Here is a 20,559-nt window from a genome sequence, read left to right on the forward strand (position 1 = left end):
GCAGACTGGATCACAATCAAGTGTAGAAAGAGATTCTCAGGTTTTAATTTACGCATTTCCTCTTCTACTCCATCCATCGGATCGGCACGCTGCCCAGTCCAAAATGCACATGCTCTGTTGTGTCTCTCTGCTTCCCGCAGGGATTCCACAGTGCAATGTATTTCCACTTGTCTTCCCATCACCTCTTTTTAGACCACTGGCTTAGTGTTTATCACATTGTATTATACTTTGGAGTTTGTATCTTTCTGGCTAAATTGAAGAGCCCTTACTCTTTTTTTTTTTTTTTTTTTTTTTTTTATCTCCAGTGACTAGGTTAACATCTAGCACATAATATATGTTCAAATTTTGGTGAATGAATGAATGAATGATGAAACAGTAGATAAACAAGTAGGGTCTGGGTCCCATCACTTTCTTAGAGTGCTTTTAACCCCAGCTTTGTCAGTCCTGTCTTTCTATCCCCTTTAATCTTGTTTGTGACTCTTCCTGTTCCTTTTTTTCTTCCCTAACTATTATCATTTCTACCCTCCCCATATTTCTCTACTGCTAACAGCTTATTTTTCTCACCAGCTACAATCTCCTTTTGTTTTCTCCACTCCCATCACTCTTACTCCATTTTACTTTGATCTGATTTTCCCAACTTACTTCCTTTGAACCTTTTTGTCCTCGCCTACTAGCTTGTCTGTTCTCTTTCATTTTCTTTCTTCTCTGATTTAGCAAGACCAATTTCCTTCAGATACCAGGCCACTTTCACTCCTTTTCTCATCCCCCATCTCTTCTAAAAGCCACGTACTTTATTTCAGACTTCGGGTGCTCAACTGGAGCCCTCGAAGAAGCATCTGGGAAGAGGCGAAGCCCAAGGAGATTGCCAACTTATACACCATCACTGCCTTGGCCTGGAAGCGGGATGGCTCACGACTCTGTGCAGTATGCTACTAAGTTAGCCCTTTCTGTACTGGTGATGTTCTCCAAACTATGAAAAAGCCTGCCTTGTCCTAAAGCACTCTCCTGCCACTAGAGAACCTCCTCTTCCCTTTTGACCCCAGCATAAAAATCTGGTTACAGACAGGAAAGAGAAATGCATACTTTATTGGAGGCCAAAAAAGTTGTATAGGCAGAGCAGAATTCTCCCTTACATCCCATCACTATGCCCTTGAGTCCAAGTTTGCCAACTCTTTTCTAGCTGGGACATCCCAAAACTACCAACTTCCCTAGATTCTAGAACCTGAGTTGTGAAGGTGTCTCTAGATACCTTCCCATGCCTGTGTCCATGTGTGTTTCCCTTTATGCTGTCATTTTCCTTTCTAGGGCACACTGTGTGGGGGAGTGGAACAGTTTGACTGCTGCCTCCGGAGGAGCATCTATAAGAACAAGTTTGAGTTGACATATGTGGGACCTAGCCAGGTAAGCTGCTGAAAGCCTGCCACTCCAAGATCTTGCCATGGCTCACTCATCCTTGGAACACTTCCCTGCCTTCTGGCCACAGCCAGTGTCAAATTTAACCTCCGGCAGAGTTTTTCTGGGAACAGAACGTGTTGGGGCAGCTCTCTGGCAACTTTACTGAAATAGTTCTTTCAGCTTATTATAAGAAAAGGTTTAAACATCAGGCTTAAGGGGTATGGAGATTGCCACTTACACCTTCCTGGTTTAAAATTTCATTGCCTAGCTGATGTCAGCTGGTGAAGTTGATAAGTAGGAGTACAAGGGTAAATTCTGATGTTTTAAGGCCTCTGAGCTCACTGTGTATGGTGTTGCAAGTTAATTTCTTAGTTCCCTAGCCTGCTTTTTTCTTTTCTCTACCTTAATCTTCCTTTTTTTCTCTTAAATATATTTTTATTAATTCAGAGAGGAAGGGAGAGGGAGAGAGAGATAGAAACATCAATGATGAGAGAGAATCATTGGCTGTCTCCTGCACTCCCCCTGCTGGAGATCAAGCTTGCAACCAGGCATATGCCCCTGACCGGAATTGACCCTGGGACCCCTCAGTCCTCGGGCTGACGCTTTATCCAATGAGCCAAACCAGCTAGGGCACTTCCCTTTTTCTTTCATTTATTATTCATTGATTTCTTCATTCTTTCATTTTCTCCAGAAACATTTATCCATTCGCTGTGTGTCAGCACTGTTAGTCATTGTGAATGCAAAAATAGTTATCTGTAACACCCTGTACCTTAATCGAGAAGATCATTCCAGCAAAGGCACAGACATATAAAAAATAATATAGTAACTGGTAAAAGTTATCATAAAGATTTCTATAAAGAGCTGTGGGAACATAGGGAGAGTGATTGGTTTTGTCCAGTGGAACTTTCAGAATCATGTATTATAAGCATCAAAAGAGATAACATATGAAAGCATTTCGTAAGTGGTAAAGCACCATGTAAATGTGCGGTGTTCTTATTACCCAGGTGTCTAAGGCCAGGTGAGGAAATGAGATATCAGCTTTGTTTAGTTCTACGGAGGTGGGCAAAGGGCACAGCATGTGCACCCTTCTTTTGGGTTGGGGGAATTCTAGGGAGCTCAGACTTGTCCCCTACCCAGGTGATTGTGAAGAACCTATCATCAGGGACCCGAGTGGTACTCAAATCACACTATGGCTATGAGGTGGAAGAAGTGAAAATCCTGGGAAAGGAACGCTACCTGGTGGCCCACACATCAGACACACTGCTGCTGGGGGACCTGAACACTAATCGCCTTAGTGAGGTAGGAACCAAGATTGGGGGCGGTGAGGGGGGGGTGGGGCTGGGAAGGGATTTCTTTATTTTAATTTATTTATTTTTAACTTTTAATTATTGTTGAAAGTACTATATATGTCCCCCTTTAACCCCCTCCAGCCCACCCCTGCCCTTCACCCCAGGCCCTCAATGCCCCATTGTCTGTGTCCATGGGCCATACATATATGCATACAAGGTCCTTGGTTGATTACCTCCTACCCACCCACCCTCCCCTGCCTTGGGAAGGGACTTCTTGAGTTGCTACTTCAGAGGAGCCAGGGTTCCTAGGGGGAAGATCTACACAGGAAGCTCTAACATTCTGATATTGTGGATCTGGTTTCAGGGAATGAGGCCTAGGAGCTTTGGAATCCTGGAATACAAATCACCACTGTTAGACTGTTTTAATGGCACCTCTCAGAAACATGGTGACCAGGGCAAAATCTGACAAAGCACCTCTTTTGTGCAACATCATAGCCTCCCCAGACTCAGTTTCTCTGCCTCCCACCCTTTCAGTCTTTCAGCATTGTCTTGGATAGTTACCCACACTGTCCCCTATGTCTTCCTTTTACAGGTAGCTTGGCAGGGATCTGGTGGCAATGAGAAGTATTTCTTTGAAAATGAAAATGTGAGTAGAGCTTTTTCACCATCACCATCTTCATTAGCCTCCTTCCGGCTCCTGTGTCAGAAGGATGGCAAGTGGCAGTAGGTTAAGAAGACAGCAGATAAAGAAGGGCAGATGGTGAAATGGGCAGAGGAACAGAACAGAGAGAAAAGTGGGAGTCCTTTTGAACTGACAGTCACCTCTCTCTAGTGTTTTTCTCTTTCTTCATGCAACCTTTCCACCATATAACAATTCCATTCATCCCCAGGTATGCATGATCTTCAATGCTGGGGAGCTCACCCTGGTGGAATATGGGAATAATGATACCCTGGGTTCTGTACGTACGGAATTCATGAACCCCCACCTCATCAGGTAACCCCACAAGGTTCTCTAAAATTTGAAACTCAGAAGAATTCCTTTTTGACTTCTAACTCCTATGTCCTCAGATTAACCTTAAAACTTCATCCCATTGGTGCTTGAGCCCTTGATAAACATCCCAGCTTCCTTCTTTTGCCTTACCTCACCTTCATGTTTCAGCGTCCGTATTAATGAGAGATGTCAGCAGGGAATGGAAGAGAATAAGAAATTGGCTTACCTTATTGATATTAAGACTATTGCCATAGGTAAGTAAGACTCTCTCATAACTTTTAAAATAGATGTTTGTGGTGCACTTCCATATCACAGGATTGTGTGCGGTGGAGGATCCAGAAATCAGATGTAAATGTGTGACCCCACACTACAGTGGATATGTGAAATGTTCAACTCCATATGTCCATACGTTGGTACATATATAGGCCTGCCCATATAGTTATTCATCTTCTTTAGACATATATATTAGGTCTGAAAAATTATGAACTGTAGAGAAGAACCATTAGCAAATTTATAAATTTTCCTGTTTAGACTTCATAGAATCATAGACTCTTAGGGAGGGGACCTTACTTTCTGTATATTTTGTCATTAGTAACTAGTGATGAAAAACTTTTATTTGTATTTCACTGGTTTATAATTGTTAATTTTTCATCATGAAATGTTTTAAGCATAGAAAAAAAACACAAGTATAGAGAATTGCAAAGTATTCTCTAAGAAGTCTAGAGAATAACATACCCGTATAGTGTAGTTGTAAAGAACAGGGCTCTGGAGTCAAACCTCCCCACCTCTCTACTAGTACCTGTGTGGTCTTAGGTAAGTTACTTAACCTTTCTGTATCTCAATTTCCTCATCCCCAAAATGGGGATAAAAATACTAGCTACCTCATATGAAAAGCACTTAGACTAGTGGTTGGTACATAATAAGTATTTAATAAATGTTAGCTGTTAATAATACTAAGATTTTTTTTTTAAATATATATTTTATTGATTTTTTTACAGAGAGGAAGGAAGAGGGATAGAGAGTTAGAAACATCAATGAGAGAGAAACATCGATCAGCTGCCTCCTGCACACCCCCTACTGGGGATGTGCCTGCAACCAAGGTACATGCCCTTGACTGGAATCGAACCTGGGACCTTTCAGTCCGCAGGCTGATGCTCCATCCACTGAGCCAAACCAGTTAGGGCACTAAGATTATTATTACTTGTGTATCCATACCCAGTTCTGTCAAATCCTAAACATTTAATTATATGTACCATTGGTCTTTTATCTGTCTCTTACTGGTGGACACTTGAGTTGTTGGTTTTTCACTGTTACAGTGTTTCACTTCACTAAGATTTATACCTAGAGTGAAATTGCTGAATCATAGAAGAGACACATCTTTAATTTCACTAAGTATTTCCAAATTGCTCTCCAGAGATTGTACCAATTTACACTCCCACCAGCAGTTAAGAGTTTCCATTCTTCCACATCCTTTCCAATACTTGTCATTGCCTGACTTCATAATTTGACTTACCCTGATGTATATGAAATAGTATCTAATTGTATATTTTTGTTGTTTATTTGTTTATCGGCTTTTGCTTTCTTCTTCTGTGAATTGCTAGATCATATCCCTGGCCTGTTTTTTAAATCAGGTCTTCTTTTTTTTAATTGACTTGAAGGAGTTCTGTATATGTGCATTTATAGCCTTTGGTGGTTATTCTCATTGCAGGTATTTTATATCAGCCTATGGCTTGCCTTTTCTTTTCAGTGTCTTTTAGTGTTCAGGCTTTTAAAAAATATATTTTTTTATTGATTTCAGAGAGGAATGGAGAGGGAGAGATGGAAATATCAATGATGAGAATCACTGATCAGCTGCCCCCTGCATGCCCCCTACTGGGAATCGAGCCCACAACCCAGGCATGTGCCCTGACTGGGAATCGAACCAGCGACCTCTTGGTTCATGGCTTGACACCCAATCACTGAGCAACATTGGCCAGGCTCACCTCACTCTTTAGGTCTCATCTTCAGTGTATGTAAAATATAGAGTCCCCACAGCTTTAGCATTCTATAACTCTACTTATAATTAGGGCATTAAAACATGGCTTTATTATTTTTGCTCCCTAATTAAAGGAAAATTCATTTTTAAGTTGGTCTTCCCAGTTGTAGACATTAACTGGCATTTGGTCTTTAGCTTCAGCATATGTAACAAAGGCAGGTAAATTTGCTTGTTAATAATGTATATCAATAAGAGTTGTGAATGGACTTTGTTCTAGAGACTCCCTGAAAGCATCCTAGGAATCCCTGAATGGTCTGTTCTTTGTTTTTTTATCCTCACCTGAGGATATTTTTTCACTGATTTTTAGAAGTAGAGGAAGGGAGGGAAAAGAGATAGAGAAACATTGATGTGAAAGAGACACATCAATTAGTTGCCTCCCATATGCTTCCCGACCAGGGCCAGGGGTCAAGCCTGCAGCCGAGGTACGTCCTCTTGACTGGAATTGAACCCAGGACCCTTCAGTCCACAGGCCAGAGCTCTATCCACTGAGCCAAACCGGCTAGGGCAAGTGGTCGGTTCTAAGTGTGATCATTTCTTATATTGTTTACAAGATTCAGACCAAACAAAATATTCATCCTCTGTCCTGACCAGCCTAGCTTTACTCAGAGGCTCCCCCGATTTTGTGTGTGCCTTCACTACTGTTTGCCCCTCAGTGCTCTTACATCATAGGCACTGTCATGTGCAGGTACCTCCGTGGAGTCAATCTGATTACCAAGGTCATTTTGCTCATCAGCCTTCTCTCAGGGGTGTGCTGTAACGGAGGGCACATCCTTAAAGTGCTCAGTGCTATATTCCAGAGGATTTCATGAGTAATAGAAGCCTGTTGCTCCATAGTTCTGATCTACTATGGGACAACTCCAAGAGTGCCAGAGAGGAAACACATTTTTTGAGTTAACTACAGAGTTAAACAAAACCTCAACAATTTTTTAAAAAACCCAGCATCTTAAGTATCTTAGCAAACTTAGGTTGAATTGGCCATTTGCATTCCTCAGGACATACTCTAGATTGATGTAGCATTCTTAAAACCCAGCCTGTAATTGTAAGGGTAGACTTTTGCAGAGTGCCTTCTTAATCCTATCTCCTTTATTCTCTAGTGGATCTAATTGGTGGCTACAACATTGGCACTATCAGCCACGAGAGCCGTGTGGATTGGCTGGAACTTAACGAGACTGGGCACAAGCTTCTCTTCAGGGACCGGAAACTTCGTGTGAGGAGGGTTACTAAGGCCTTAGCCATTGACTGGTCCATAGAGGCTGTGGTATTGCTGCGACCAGGGAGTGTGGGGAGCAGGATATGATGTAATTCTTGGTGCTATGCCATTACCATAGCACAAGGCCCAGAAGAACCCACATTCTTTGTATCTGATATCACAACCCATACTCTCTTACCCTTAAGGAGACTGTATCACGATGGCACCAGGATCAATAGAGGAGTTTGAGAGTTGGTTTCTCTCGTTCTATTCACAAGTCTGTCCTTGTCAAACTTCCTTCCCCTGCATTCCTCTTCCTTGTGCCTCACTGATCTTTACCCAGCCCTGCTGTTGTAGTGACTTCAGCTACACAAGTCTGACAGCATTGTAGCCGGCCTGAGGACAGTCTCCTCCTGGCCCCTTGTTAATTATGGTATCACCAGAGTTCAGCCTCAGGGGCAAAGAGACTATCTGGTGATTTTTATTTTATTCTCATTATTATGCGAAAGCCACATCACAAATTCCAGACCATTTAATTTGTCTGGTGGCCTGCCTTTTTTTTACATTTATTTCAGAGAGGAAGGGACAGAAGAGAGACAGACAGACAGACAGACAGACATCAGTGATGAGAGAGAATCATTGATTGGCTGCCTCCATACTGGGGATGGAGCCCACAACCTGGGCATGTACCCTAACTGTGACCTCCTGGTTCATAGATCGACGCTCAACCACTGAACCATGCAGGCTGGGCTGGTGGCCTTCGTTTTGTAATCCAGGCTGGTAACTCTGGCCCAGTTATTCTAAGAATGAAAGTTTGACCTTCACCTAACTTAAATTTGTAGGGTATATCTTTGCTCTCTTATTTGACCAGTCAGAATATGCCAACTCAACATAAACTTCAAGGGTTGCCAGTCAGTAAGCTTTGAAATTTAGCATGTACCTGACTGGTGGGTCACCTCAGCACATTTCCCCATTAGGGAAATGGTCAAGATCCAAAAACACCACCTATCCCCATGTAATTGTGCTCTCTGCCCCTTCTTTCTACAGTTGCATCTATACGATATTGAAAGCTGCTCGAAGACAATGATCCTCAACTTCTGCTCCTACGTGCAGTGGGTCCCAGGAAGTGATGTGCTGGTAGCTCAGAACCGAAACAGCTTATGTGTGTGGTACAACATTGAGGCACCTGAAAGGGTCACCATGACCTCTATAAAGGTATGTCGACACCACGGCACCTCAGGCATAATGTCAGGCTGATCATTAGAGCACTGAAGAGGCTCTGAAGATTGCTTGGTTTTCTCTGCCCATCATCCATAATCTCTGTGTTGGGGTTGATAATAAAAAAAGCTTAGACTCTTTCCTCACAGTGGACAGGCCCTAGAACCATTCTTGTTCAGATTCTTGACGTTATATTAGACCCTTGGAGTATGGTCTCCACTACAGCGGCCCTGGGAATTCACCCAGTCCTACAGAGGCGATCCCTCAGACTGGAAGATCCCCCCTGGAAGGGCAGCTCTTATGTCACGTCCTTGTGTGCTGATTCTCTGTTATAAGCCATTCAGACTTCCAGTTCCTTTTTTCTCAGACTGCAAATCAGACCTTCTCTTCTGTCCTACCACATTACACATGCAACTATCTTCCAAAATATGGGAGGAGCCTATGGAAACAGAAGAGAGGCCCCTGTGCCAGCCCAGGATGACTGTGTGGGTGTGGATAGAGTACTTGATACTTTTTGTTCTTTTTCTATATCCTTTTTTTTGGCCTCATTTTAGACTGATTAAGGTTGGGGGGGCGTTTGGGGTGTGTTTGTTTTGTCCTTTTTGAATACCATTTTTCACTCACCCCCCCCCCCCCGCCCAACTTGGAGGTTATACATTGTATTTCTATAGTGATCACTCTTGAAAGTTTACCATGTACTTAAATTAACAAAATCTAAAAGGAATCAGCATCTAACCCCCACTCCCCTGCAAACAATACAAAGACATTAAAAGAACCTTTGATAACTTCAGTTACTTCCCCTTTGCCATTGTTGTTGCTTATTTTAGTTCTCTTTTATTACCCCCAAAGTTAGATATTATTTCATACAGACAATTTGTTTAGATTCATCATCATGGTGCCAGTTGCTTTGTTCTGTAGAGGTGATCTGTCTTTTCTCTCAAGTTGCTTTTAAAAATCTTTTTTCTTGGGTACTTTCAAGTTTCACTACAATGTGTATCAATATAAATTTCCTTTATTTATCCTGCTTATTATATATTGTGCTTCCTGTATTTGTGAGTACACATATTTTTACCAGTTTTGGAAATTCCTCAGCCATTATCCTTCACACATTGCTGCTTGCATGCTCTAGTCTCTCCATCAGAATTCTAATTAGGCATGTTAGATTTCTTGTCCTGTCTCTTATACTTCTTTAACTTCTCTTTTATATTTCCTTTCTCCTTCTTACTCCATGCTACAATCTGGATCATTTCTTTAGGTACAACTTTCAGGTCTTTAATTCATTTCCATCATTGTCTAATCTGCTATTTAAAACCACATTCGATTTTAAAATTCGAGTTTAAAATTTAAATTTTTCATAATGCTTTGTTTTTTTCCTCCCACTCTGATGACCATTTTTTTTATAGTCTCTTGTTCCTTGCTTAATTTTTTATTTCATGTTTTGGGTCTTTATATGTTTCAGACATAATTATTTTATATTCTATAACTTTTTTTCATAACTGATGCTTTTACTATCTGAAATCCTTGCAAGTCCAAAACTGTTGTTCATAGTTATTGTTTATCCTTTAACTTGCATTTTGGTATTTTTAAAATTATGAGCTCCTATCAGATTGAATATTTTGGAATCCCAAGGACCTAAAATGTTTTCCTCCCAAGGTGATTTGTGTTTACTTCTGCAGGAATCAGGCGTATCAGTGACCTGTGCCACTTTTGTTCCCATTACTGAGGAGGGGATCCTGAGGTTTAATGAGGGATTCTCAGATTTGGCCTCCCTGTTGTATTAGAGAACCCATCCTGATACTGTGTTTGCCTTCAGAGCAAATGTACTCTTCACACTTGCTCACCTTTCATAGTTTCCTGCTCAGGTTTTAGCTTGCTGACCTTTTCTCTTCTCTTCTCTTCTCTTCTCTTCTCTTCTCTTCTCTTCTCTTCTCTTCTCTTCTCTTCTCTTCTCTGCTCTTCTCTTCTCTTCTCTCGCTCTCTCCCTCTCCTCCCTCCCCCCTTTCTGTCTCAAGGGGAAAGGATGGAAGAGGGAGTAGGACGCATTCCTAGTGATTTCTTTAGTTGAACTCAGCAATGCATTAAAAAGTATGCCAGGCCGAAACCGGTTTGGCTCAGTGGATGGAGCGTCGGCCTGCGGACTGGGAGGTCCCAGGTTCGATTCCGGTCAAGGGCATGTACCTTGGTTGTGGGCACATCCTCAGTGGGAGGTGTGCAGGAGGCAGCTGATCGATGTTTCTCTCTCATCGATGTTTCTAGCTCTCTATCCCTCTCCCTTCCTCTCTGTGAAATATCAATAAAATATATTTAAAAAAAAAAAAAAAGTATGCCAGGTTTTGGCCAGTGTAGATCAGTAGTTGGAGCATCAGCCTGTGTTCCATTTCCTGTCAAGGGCAAGTACCTGGGTTGCAGGTCCAATCCCCACCCCAAGTTGGGGTGTGTGTGGGAGGCAACCAATTGATGTGTCTCTATCACATCTGTTTATCTGTCTCCCCCCCACCTCCACCCCACACACACCTGCCCCCCCCCCCCACTGCTCCCTTTTGCTCTCTAAAAATCAATGGGAAAAAATATCCTCACTCCTCAGGTGAGGGTTTAAAAAAAATTAATAAAAACTATGCCAGGGTCAAGTTGTCTTTTAGGGGAAAATCCTTAAGAATACCTAGTCATTGTACTACTGGAAGCAGAAGTGGATGTCACATTTTGTCACCTTACCTGCAGGCATTAGTGCCATCAAAGCTATGAGTGTACTTTAACCCAAGGATAATAGCACAGATAAGGAAATTTTATCTTCTTGAGAGAAACTAGCTGTTAGGAAAACAAGGGTCACTGTAATTCCCTCGCTGTGTGAGCATGAGGGTGGGTCTGTTCTGCAGCTGACTCAGTGGAAACACTAACTTGGAATTGGGGTGTGGTGGGGGTTGAATTTTTTACAGGGTGATGTTGTAGGTCTGGAGCGGGAAGGGGGAAAGACCGAGGTGATGGTGACCGAAGGTGTGACCTCAGTTGCCTACACACTGGATGAGGGCCTCATTGAGTTTGGAACAGCCATTGATGATGGCAACTACACCCGGTGAGGAGCTGGGCCGGTAACCAGCAACCTGGGACAGGTTGTAAAACTGGCTATATCTAAACAGGATATGCCTGGCCCTCCCCTGCCCTGCCCCATCCCCAATGTTCCTCCGTGTCTTCCTGACCCTGGACTCATTCCTTGTGCTTTGGCTCCTTCCCTCTCCAGGGCAACGGCCTTCTTGGAGACCCTGAAAATGACCCCAGAAACAGAGGCCATGTGGAAAACGTTGAGTAAACTGGCGCTAGAGGCGAGGCAGCTACACATTGCTGAGAGGTGAGGGGGGCTGTAGAGCTGAGGTGTCAGCAGCAGAAGGGCTGACCACCTGGGTGCTGGACGTGGGGCTGCTCCTCCCCAGAGTTCAGCACTGCTTCCTGCCCACGCCAACAGATGTCATAGAGCCCTTCCTAGCAGTTATCCCAAACATCCCCATCCTAGACTGCAGGAGTGTGTCTTACTGTTTTTGCTTCCCGTTCTTGTAACTGGGTGCTGCTTCAAAGTTTTTAACAATTCCTGCATTGATGTGTATATTCTGAGTATGGTATAGGAGTGGAGTTCATAGGACAAACGTGGGACTCTAGACTCTTAGAGTTCAAACCTTGGCTCCATTTACCAGTTTGTGTAAACTTAGAGATTATATAACCTTTCCAAGCCTTAGTATCTCGATTTCCTCTATGTAAATAGGGATAATAATAGAATCAACCTTGAAGGATAGTAAAGAAGAAGGGTCGTGGTAGTGAAGAACAGGTGAGAGCATCTGTGCAAAGAGCACAGATTGTAGGTCAGCTGCGGCTGTTTTGGCTGGGAGTCATCCTTGATCCACTTTCCCCCGTACTCCCCACAGCTAGGCTATCAGCAAGTCGGAGGGACTCTGATCCAGGGTCTTCAAAACAGATCTGAGTCTCTTATTTGCCTACCCTACTGCCTCCTTCTAGAACTGGTCACCACCTCCTACCTGCAGTGTTGCAAAAGCCTCTTACGTAGTCTCACTGAGACTGTCCTATACCCTTAGGTCCATTCATCTCATAGCAGCTGAAGTAATTTTTTTAAAATATATTTTTATTGATTTCAGAGAGGAAGGGAGAGGGAGAGAGAGATAGAAACATCACTGATGAGAGAGAATCATTGATTGGCTGCCTCCTGAACGCCCCCACACTGGGGATCGAGCCCACAGCCCAGGCATGTGCCCTTGACCAGAATCGAACCTGGGACCCTTCAGTCCGCAGGCCGACGCTCTATCCACTGAGCCAAACCAGCCAGGGCTGAAGTAATTTTTTAAAAACATAAATTAGATTATCATTTACTTGCTTAGCATCTTACTATTGTACTTAGTGGAAAACCCAAACTCTTTGCCATGTCCTAGGGCCCTACAATATTTGGCCTCTGCTTCCTTCTCATACTAGGTACCTACTTGCCCATTTGCCTCCAGTCACACTGGGATCCTTTTGGCCCTTTGAGCTCACTCCTGCCGCAGGGCCTTTACACCAGCTGTTCCCTCTGCCTGGAATAATTTTCCCCATCTCTTATATTCAGGTCTCAGTTCAAATGTCAGCACCTCAGACAGGCCTTCTCCAACTGCCCACACATTTTATTTTTCATTCTCTCAAATTGTTGTTGTTGTTTTTTTTTACTAATTATTTGTTCCCACCAGAATGTAAGTTCCCTAAGAGCAATGCCCTCATCTGTCTTATTCCCTTTGTGTCTTCGGTTCTGGCAAGACAGTGCCTGGCATATAATAGATGCTTAGTATATACCTGCTGAGCCAGTGAATTAATGATGATCCTATAATAATAATATTACTATTACTGTTATTGCTTCCATACCATAGGTGCTTTTCTGCCTTGGGCCACGTAGCAAAAGCTCGATTCCTGCATGAGACCAACGAGATTGCAGATCAAATGTCTCGGGAATATGCAAGTATTGTCCTCCGATTCATTCAGTCTCTCCAGCTGAGATTTCTTAGTCCTCAGCTCCAGGAATCCTAGCTTTCCATAATTTCCTCTACCCGGCCCACCCCACCTGCACCCTCAAGTTGGACCATTTTGGAATTTCTAGCCAAACCTTAAACCTCTAAGCTCCTGAAGTTTTTCAGCTTTCCAAGTCTTTTAGCTTCCATGCCTCTCTGACCTTCCTGTCTGAGCCTGCACAGACAGAATGGCTCCTGCAGCACTGACAGACTAACCAGAACCTCCCTTTTCCCTGCAGGGTGGAGAAGGAGCAGACTTTTATCAGGTCCGAGCACGTCTAGCCATGCTGGAGAAGAACTACAAACTGGCTGAAATGATCTTCTTGGAACAGGCAATGGGGGAAGAGGAACCGGATGGATAAGGGGACCAAGGGGGGGAAACTGAGGCAGACTCAGAGGAGGAAAGAGCACTGGCTAGCTGGGCTTCCAAAGGTTTGGGGAGAACTTATAGAACTGTTTATACCATTATTTTCACTCCTCAATTTCCTTCTCTGCATTAGTCCTTACAGTTACTCTCTTTCATAAAACATCTATTTTCCCCTGCACGCCAGAGCCTGTCTTCATAATTCTTGTGCATGGAGGAAGATCTGGATTTTATGGGGGCTGAAGCTTATACAATTTGAGGAGCCCTGTTTAAGAAAAACTGCCTTGGATTCCTGGCTGGGTGGTTCCGTTGGTTGGAGTGTCATCCCATACACCAAAGGGTTGCGGGTTTGATCCCCGTCAGGGCACGTACAGAAGGCAACCAATAGATGTTTCTCTCTCACATTGATGTTTCTCTCTCTCTGTCTCTCTCATCAATAAACATATACTTAGGTGAGGATAAAGAAAAAAAAAAACTGCCTTGGAAGGAGCCTGTCAAATAGGGTTCCCTGAAGCTTAACCTTCTTTTGTTTCACAGTAAATCTCTCTCTCACAGTATATCTACCTCTGCTTGTATATAAGTCAAGGACACATGGGCTGGCATCTTAGTCAGGCTGAGGAGAGCTTGCTGATTCCTGATGCTCATATTTTTCTGGTGTTCCTTTCCTCTGCCCGGGTTCCCCTAGAACGCTGTTGAGGAGGCCATGAACATGTACCAGGAGCTGCACCGTTGGGACGAGTGTATCGCTGTGGCTGAGGCCAAGGTATACTCAAGGTTCTGTCTTCTCCACAATGGTTCAGAACTCGGTTCCACCAATACCAGAAACCGTCTCTTGTCAAGGAGGCTGAAGGAACTGGAACAGGGCTGGGGCTGGGAGCTGACATGGTGAGGAGATAGGACATTGGTGTCCAAGAGGATTTCTGTTGTTACCATGGAATTGGAGAAGCATGGGAAGCAGAAAGGTGGGAAGGAGGGATGTGACTCCCAGTTCTCTGTTGCATGTCCAGGGACACCCTTCCCTAGAGAAGCTGCGCCGGGGTTACTACCAGTGGCTGATGGACACCCAGCAAGAGGAGCGAGCAGGGGAACTGCAGGAGAGCCAAGGGGATGGGCTAGCAGCCATCAGCCTCTACCTCAAAGCCGGGCTCCCCGCCAGAGCTGCTCGGCTGGTGCTGACCCGAGAGGAACTGCTAGCCAACACCGAGCTGGTAGAACACATCACCGCAGCCCTTATCAAGGGGGAACTGTATGAAAGGGTATGGCTGACTTCCTGTTCCTGCCCCTTATCTCCAGGGCTCAGTGCCCCTTTCCTACCCAGAGGAATCTTGAGTGCATAGCCCTCCCTGACTGGTGGCTGATTCTCTTCTTTTGGGGGCTGACACTTGATTCTTTGTGTAGTAGGAGTATCATGTAGTAATATAGTATGTTAATAGGCAGGTGATCTTTTTGAGAAGATTCGAAACCCACAGCGGGCCCTGGAGTGCTACTGTAAAGGCAACGCCTTCATGAAAGGTACTAGCCATTCACAACCCATCCTTCACAACCCATAGATTCTTGCCCATACAGTCCCCCATTCCTATTTTGGTGCATCTGTTCAGGTTGACTGGCTTCGCTTTTCTATTCCTCCACTTCTCACTGATTTTCTACACTTCATTTCCCTGTCTTCCTTTTCCCGAGTCCCATCCCTTGAAGTCTGAACCAAGTACCTCTCCATCTCTGGCAGCGGTGGAGCTGGCTCGGTTGGCATTCCCAGGGCAAGTGGTGAAACTAGAGGAGGCGTGGGGGGACCACTTGGTGCAGCAGAAGCAGCTTGACGCAGCCATTAATCACTATATTGAAGCCAGGTATGATGGTCTGGGGGTACAAAGGGGATGGGATGTGAGGTGAGAGGTGCTGGGGCAAGTAAAGACGCCAAGGCCTAGAAGAAAAGATCTCAAAATGTAGAGCAGAGTATGCACGAGGTGTCCTTTACCTGCATCCATCTTCCTCTCTCCTCTGACACATTTATGCTTTCCCACTGTGCCAGGTGCTCCATTAAAGCAATTGAGGCTGCCCTGGGTGCCCGTCAGTGGAAGAAGGCAATTTATATATTAGATCTGCAGGACCGGAACACTGCATCCAAATACTATCCTCGCGTGGCCCAGCACTATGCGTCTCTGCAGGAGTATGAGGTGAGGAAGAGCCCTTTCTGCAGCCTGAGGCAATGCAGTACCTGACAACAAGGAGAGAACCCAGTACAGGAAATGGGGGCCACCTTACCAAGTCCTTCTTTCTGGGGCCCAACATTGACACCTAAATGGAAACAAATGGTTTACTGACCCTATTTCATTCCAACATGACACAGACCCTCTTTCTGTGCCAGCATGAGTGATTCTTCATGAATAATTCCAACTTAGTTGAAATTTAAAAATCCCTTGCTTTGCAGAAAGGCAAGGCCCTATAAACTCCCATTGTTTTTGGTTGGTCTTTTTTTCCAAGCAGTAGAAGGTGTGAGACACCCCTAGTCTTCTTTTCTTCTGTTTTGGTATGACTAGAGACCTGGTGCATGAAATTCGTTCATGGGGGGGGGGGGTGTCCCTCAGTCTGGCCTGCACCCTCTCCAATCTGGGATCCCTCGGGGGATGTCTGACTGCCGGTTTAGGCCCGATCCTGGAGATCAGGCCTAAACTGGCAGTCAGACATCCCTCTCTCAATCTGGGACCAGTGTCTCCTAACCGCTCACCTGCCGGCCTGCCTGATTGCCCCTAACCACCACTCTGCCTGCCGACCTAATGCCCCTAACCGCATCTGCCTGCCAGCCTGATCGCCCCCTAACTGCTCCCCTGCTGGCCTGATCGCCCCTAACTGCCTGCCTCTGCCTCGGCCCCTGCCACCGTGGCTTTGACTGGAAGGATGTCCAGAAGATGTCTGGTCTAATTAGCATATTACCCTTTTATTAGTATAGACTAGAGGCCCGGTGCATGAAATTCATGCATGGGGGGTGATGTCCCCCAGCCCAGCCTGCACACTCTCCAATCTGGGACCCCTCGAGGGATGTCCAACTGCCCGTTTAGGCCCAATCCTGGTAAGATCAGGCCTAAATGGGCAGTTGGACATCCCTCTCACAATCCAGGACTGCTGGCTCCCAACTGCTCGCCTACCTGCCTTCCTGATTGCCCTTAACCGCTTCTGCCTGCCAGTCTGATCACCCCTAACCACTCCCCTGCCAGCCTGATTGATGCCTAACTGCTCCCCTGCAGGCCTAGTCACTCCTAACTGCCCTCCCCTGCTGGCCTGATCCCTCCCAACTGCCCTCCCCTGCTGGCCATCTTGTTGCAGCCATCTTGTGTCCACATGGGGGCAGCCATCTTTGACCACATGGGGGCAGCCATCTTGTGTGTTGGAGCGACTGTCAGTTTGCATATTACTCTTTTATTAGATAGTATAACAGTACCCTAGGCTCTATTCCAGCCTGGCTGATGTTTGTTCTTTCCTCCTACCAGCATCTTTAACTCATCACTCTGACCTTTTGCATCTGTCTCTCTCAACCACAGATTGCTGAGGAACTCTACATTAAGGGAGACCGGACAAAAGATGCAATAGACATGTACACCCAGGCTGGCCGCTGGGAGCAGGCGCACAAGGTAGAGAAGTGGGTGGAGTTCATGACAAGAGAATTCTTCTTTTGTGGTGGTGGTGCCACTCTCCTTAGTGTCTGATCTCCCATTTCCATGGGTTCCCAGAGAGCTGAGAAAGTACCAAAATGTAGTTTGGGTAACTTTGATCCCTAGCCACAGGGAAAGGCAAGGATGAAGAGACCCGTGTTCCCAAACCTATAATTCTGAAGATCAGATGGGCTTGGGTACTCACGGAGGAGCCAATGCCCGCTCCTGATACCCTATGACATTGGCAGCTGTGTTCTCACTTCTGCTCCCAGAAGCCGGTGGGTACTGTAGGAGCATGGTAATGGGAACATATGCCCCCAGCACCCCAGCACAGGGCATCTCTGACCCTCATGCCTTAGCAGAATATAGTTCTTACTTGGCTTCTTATGGCCTTGAAATTCCCTGAGCTGCCTAGGAGAGTGGCAGTAACCACACTCCTGTGGGTGATGAGAAAGTGCAGAGTCCTGAGAAAACAAGGTCCCTCGAGCCCCACTTCACTGACTGCTCTGCACAGCCCTCTGCTTCTCCTGGGAATGGCACCTGAGGCTGCTCTGCCTTTGTGTGCACAGCTGGCGATGAAGTGCATGAGACCAGAAGACGTGTCGGTGCTGTACATCACCCAGGCACAGGAGATGGAGAAGCAGGGCAAGTACCGCGAGGCTGAAAGGTGAGCCGAGGCCCCACAGGTGTGGAAGGAGATGAGGCTTCAGGGCTGGAGGGAGAGCTGGGGTCTGAGGGTGTGTGCCCTCTGGTCAGAAGGCAGTGACAAGACCTCTTAGGAATGACTCCAGCAACAGGAATGTGGGTCTAGGAGGCCCGCGTGTATCTCCCATCCCCAGGCTGTATGTGACAGTGGAAGAGCCTGATCTTGCCATAACCATGTTCAAAAAGCACAAGTTGTATGATGATATGATCCGCCTGGTAGGAAAGCACCACCCAGATCTCCTCGGTGACACACACCTACATCTGGGCAAGGTGAGCCCTCCTTCTGTCCCTGCTCACCCTGTCCTCAAACAAGCTCCATCTGCCCTTCTCCATCCTGACCCACCTTTCCCCAGGAGCTGGAGGCTGAAGGCCGACTACAGGAGGCTGAGTATCACTACCTCGAGGCCCAGGAATGGAAGGCAACAGTGAACATGTACCGGTCCAATGGGCTTTGGGAAGAAGCCTACCGGGTAAGGGATCCAGGCCACATCATCTTTCTTATATCCACACCTATATACCCAATTTCAGGGTTTATGGACTACCTGAAATCTGTCCTGGGACCATAAGCAGGTTAAGAGCCCCTGGAATTTAGCCTTCTTCCTGTCGTTCTAGCGCAGGTACCTGATCCTTGTCAGAGCTGAGGTCAGGTCCGAGATGAGAAGGGAGCAGCCATGTAGCCCTGCTCTGGAGGATTGCGAGGGGCTTTGCTTTACAGGTGGCCAAGACTCACGGAGGAGCCAATGCCCACAAACAGGTGGCTTATCTCTGGGCAAAGAGCCTGGGAGGAGAGGCTGCAGTGAGACTGCTTAATAAGCTGGGACTTCTGGAAGCTGCTATTGACCATGCTGCCGACAACTGGTGAGGCACTAAGACTTCTCTCCACTGGCCCCTTCCGGACAGAGCCTCTGCAGAGCATAGAGAAAGAGAAGGATGCAGAACTCGAGCACTCCTAAAAGCTGAGGCAGAGTGAAGAAATGTGGTAGAGAGGGATCCTTAGAAGGACTTGACAGAGGCAAGGATGAGTTAGTAACTCTTCCCCTATTGCCTGGGTCTCAGAACAGTGTTTAATCTTTGGCTGATTTAAGGATAAAAGTGGAGAACAGCTTTTAACGCTAAAATGCACTGAGCCAGTTACTTACTTCTGAGTAACAGAAGTGTGATTCCATTACATGCAAAATGAGCTTTTCTTAAGTAATACTACGAACACCTGTAGTAACCCTGCATTGAGCCAGTGTGGAGGGTAGGTAGTCTCACTCATCTTTGAGACTGTTTCTCTGCGATGTAGGTGTGACCCAGGAGGCAGGAGCACCAGGAGCCCTTCCTACCCTGTAGTGCTGAGGCTCACTCCTTTCCCTCCCTCCTGCTCATCCCACTCTTCACAGCCCAGACTTTTCCAAATGTGTCCTAATCCCCGGCCTTTCTTTACATCTCTCTCTGCTTCTCTATCACTTCATACCAGTTTCTTTCTCAACCTTTCCCTTCCCCTCACTTCTTGCCCCTTCTGTTTTCTCTTGTCCTCCCTTTCCCTTTTCCTCTTATAAACGGAAGTATTGAGCCCTAACCAGTTTGGCTCAGTGGATAGAGCGTCGGCCTGTGGACTGAAGGGCCCCGGGTTCGATTCCGGTCAAGGGCATGTAACTTGGTTGCGGGCACATCCCCAGTAGGGGGTGCGCAAGAGGCAGCTGATCGATGTTTCTCTCTCATCGATGTTTCTGACTATCTATCACTCTTCCTTCCTCTCTGTAAAAAATCAATAAAATATATTTAAAAAAAAAAAAAAAAAAAAGAAGCATTGAGTAGGCAACCTTATCTGCACCTTCTCTTTCAGCTCCTTTGAATTTGCTTTTGAACTCTCTCGGCTGGCCCTCAAGCACAAGACCCCTGAGATTCATCTCAAATACGCTATGTACCTGGAGGATGAGGTATGGCTGTGACCCTTCTCCATTGCTTTTGACCCTGACCCCAGAGCCCTCCTTTCCATCCCCCAGCCCACTGCTGCCAGATGTTCACCCCTCCGGTCTCAGAGCTGCCTGTGGTGACCATCTCCTCATGTGTGGCTGCCTTTCTCTCCCTCTAGGGTAAATTTGAAGAGGCTGAAGCTGAATTCATCAGGGCTGGTAAACCCAAGGAAGCAGTCCTCATGTGAGTTACCCCAGAAATTCCTAAATCCTGTCCTCCCAAGCCCAGCCCCAGGATCTTTCATTGTCATCTTCACCTTCATCCAAACCTCGTACCAATAGATCTTATACCCACTCAGTGGCATGGCTGTTTGCCTCCCACGGTTGAGGCCCCAATCCTATACTTAGCCCCTCCTGTGTTCTCGTCTGGGAGCAGGTTTGTCCATAACCAGGACTGGGAGGCTGCTCAGCGTGTGGCCGAAGCCCATGACCCTGACAGTGTCGCCGATGTGCTGGTGGGGCAGGCCCGGGGGGCCTTGGAGGAGAAAGACTTTCAGAAAGCAGAAGGACTGCTGCTTCGGGCCCAGAGGCCAGGGCTGGCCCTCAATTACTACAAGGTGGGACAAACGCGGAATTCAGGGCCCTGAAGGGAGGGGGAGAGCACATGTAAGCCTACAGAGCGTTACACTGACCTCTAGTACAGAGTAAGATCAGGTAGTACTGGGGAGGGGAAGGAAGAAAGAGGAAGAAGACAGGTCCAAAGACCCAGGAGTCAGTGGGTCATACCTCATGTAGCAG

General features: G+C 46.0%; 1 protein-coding gene across 2 annotated transcripts in view; it reads left to right on the top strand.

Annotated features, from left to right (window-relative positions):
* Nucleotides 1-20,559, top strand: part of IFT172 (intraflagellar transport 172) — a 34,589-nt gene that overhangs the window by 6,871 nt on the left and 7,159 nt on the right. For both annotated transcript variants that reach the window (XM_080686119.1, XM_080686120.1), the window contains 25 exons: nucleotides 801-924; nucleotides 1,306-1,401; nucleotides 2,533-2,694; nucleotides 3,277-3,330; nucleotides 3,575-3,678; nucleotides 3,844-3,929; nucleotides 6,805-6,917; nucleotides 7,947-8,114; nucleotides 11,051-11,187; nucleotides 11,353-11,460; nucleotides 13,013-13,097; nucleotides 13,390-13,482; nucleotides 14,200-14,277; nucleotides 14,522-14,770; nucleotides 14,948-15,026; nucleotides 15,238-15,358; nucleotides 15,541-15,685; nucleotides 17,048-17,137; nucleotides 17,728-17,825; nucleotides 17,998-18,133; nucleotides 18,217-18,333; nucleotides 18,579-18,721; nucleotides 19,692-19,785; nucleotides 19,941-20,005; nucleotides 20,198-20,378. In XM_080686119.1, coding sequence (XP_080542245.1) covers nucleotides 801-924; nucleotides 1,306-1,401; nucleotides 2,533-2,694; nucleotides 3,277-3,330; nucleotides 3,575-3,678; nucleotides 3,844-3,929; nucleotides 6,805-6,917; nucleotides 7,947-8,114; nucleotides 11,051-11,187; nucleotides 11,353-11,460; nucleotides 13,013-13,097; nucleotides 13,390-13,482; nucleotides 14,200-14,277; nucleotides 14,522-14,770; nucleotides 14,948-15,026; nucleotides 15,238-15,358; nucleotides 15,541-15,685; nucleotides 17,048-17,137; nucleotides 17,728-17,825; nucleotides 17,998-18,133; nucleotides 18,217-18,333; nucleotides 18,579-18,721; nucleotides 19,692-19,785; nucleotides 19,941-20,005; nucleotides 20,198-20,378 — 2,926 coding nt within the window. The remainder of the gene's footprint in view (nucleotides 1-800; nucleotides 925-1,305; nucleotides 1,402-2,532; nucleotides 2,695-3,276; nucleotides 3,331-3,574; nucleotides 3,679-3,843; nucleotides 3,930-6,804; nucleotides 6,918-7,946; nucleotides 8,115-11,050; nucleotides 11,188-11,352; nucleotides 11,461-13,012; nucleotides 13,098-13,389; nucleotides 13,483-14,199; nucleotides 14,278-14,521; nucleotides 14,771-14,947; nucleotides 15,027-15,237; nucleotides 15,359-15,540; nucleotides 15,686-17,047; nucleotides 17,138-17,727; nucleotides 17,826-17,997; nucleotides 18,134-18,216; nucleotides 18,334-18,578; nucleotides 18,722-19,691; nucleotides 19,786-19,940; nucleotides 20,006-20,197; nucleotides 20,379-20,559) is intronic.

Source organism: Plecotus auritus, assembly GCF_963455305.1.
Source record: "Plecotus auritus genome assembly, chromosome: 8".
NCBI lineage: Eukaryota > Metazoa > Chordata > Mammalia > Chiroptera > Vespertilionidae > Plecotus > Plecotus auritus.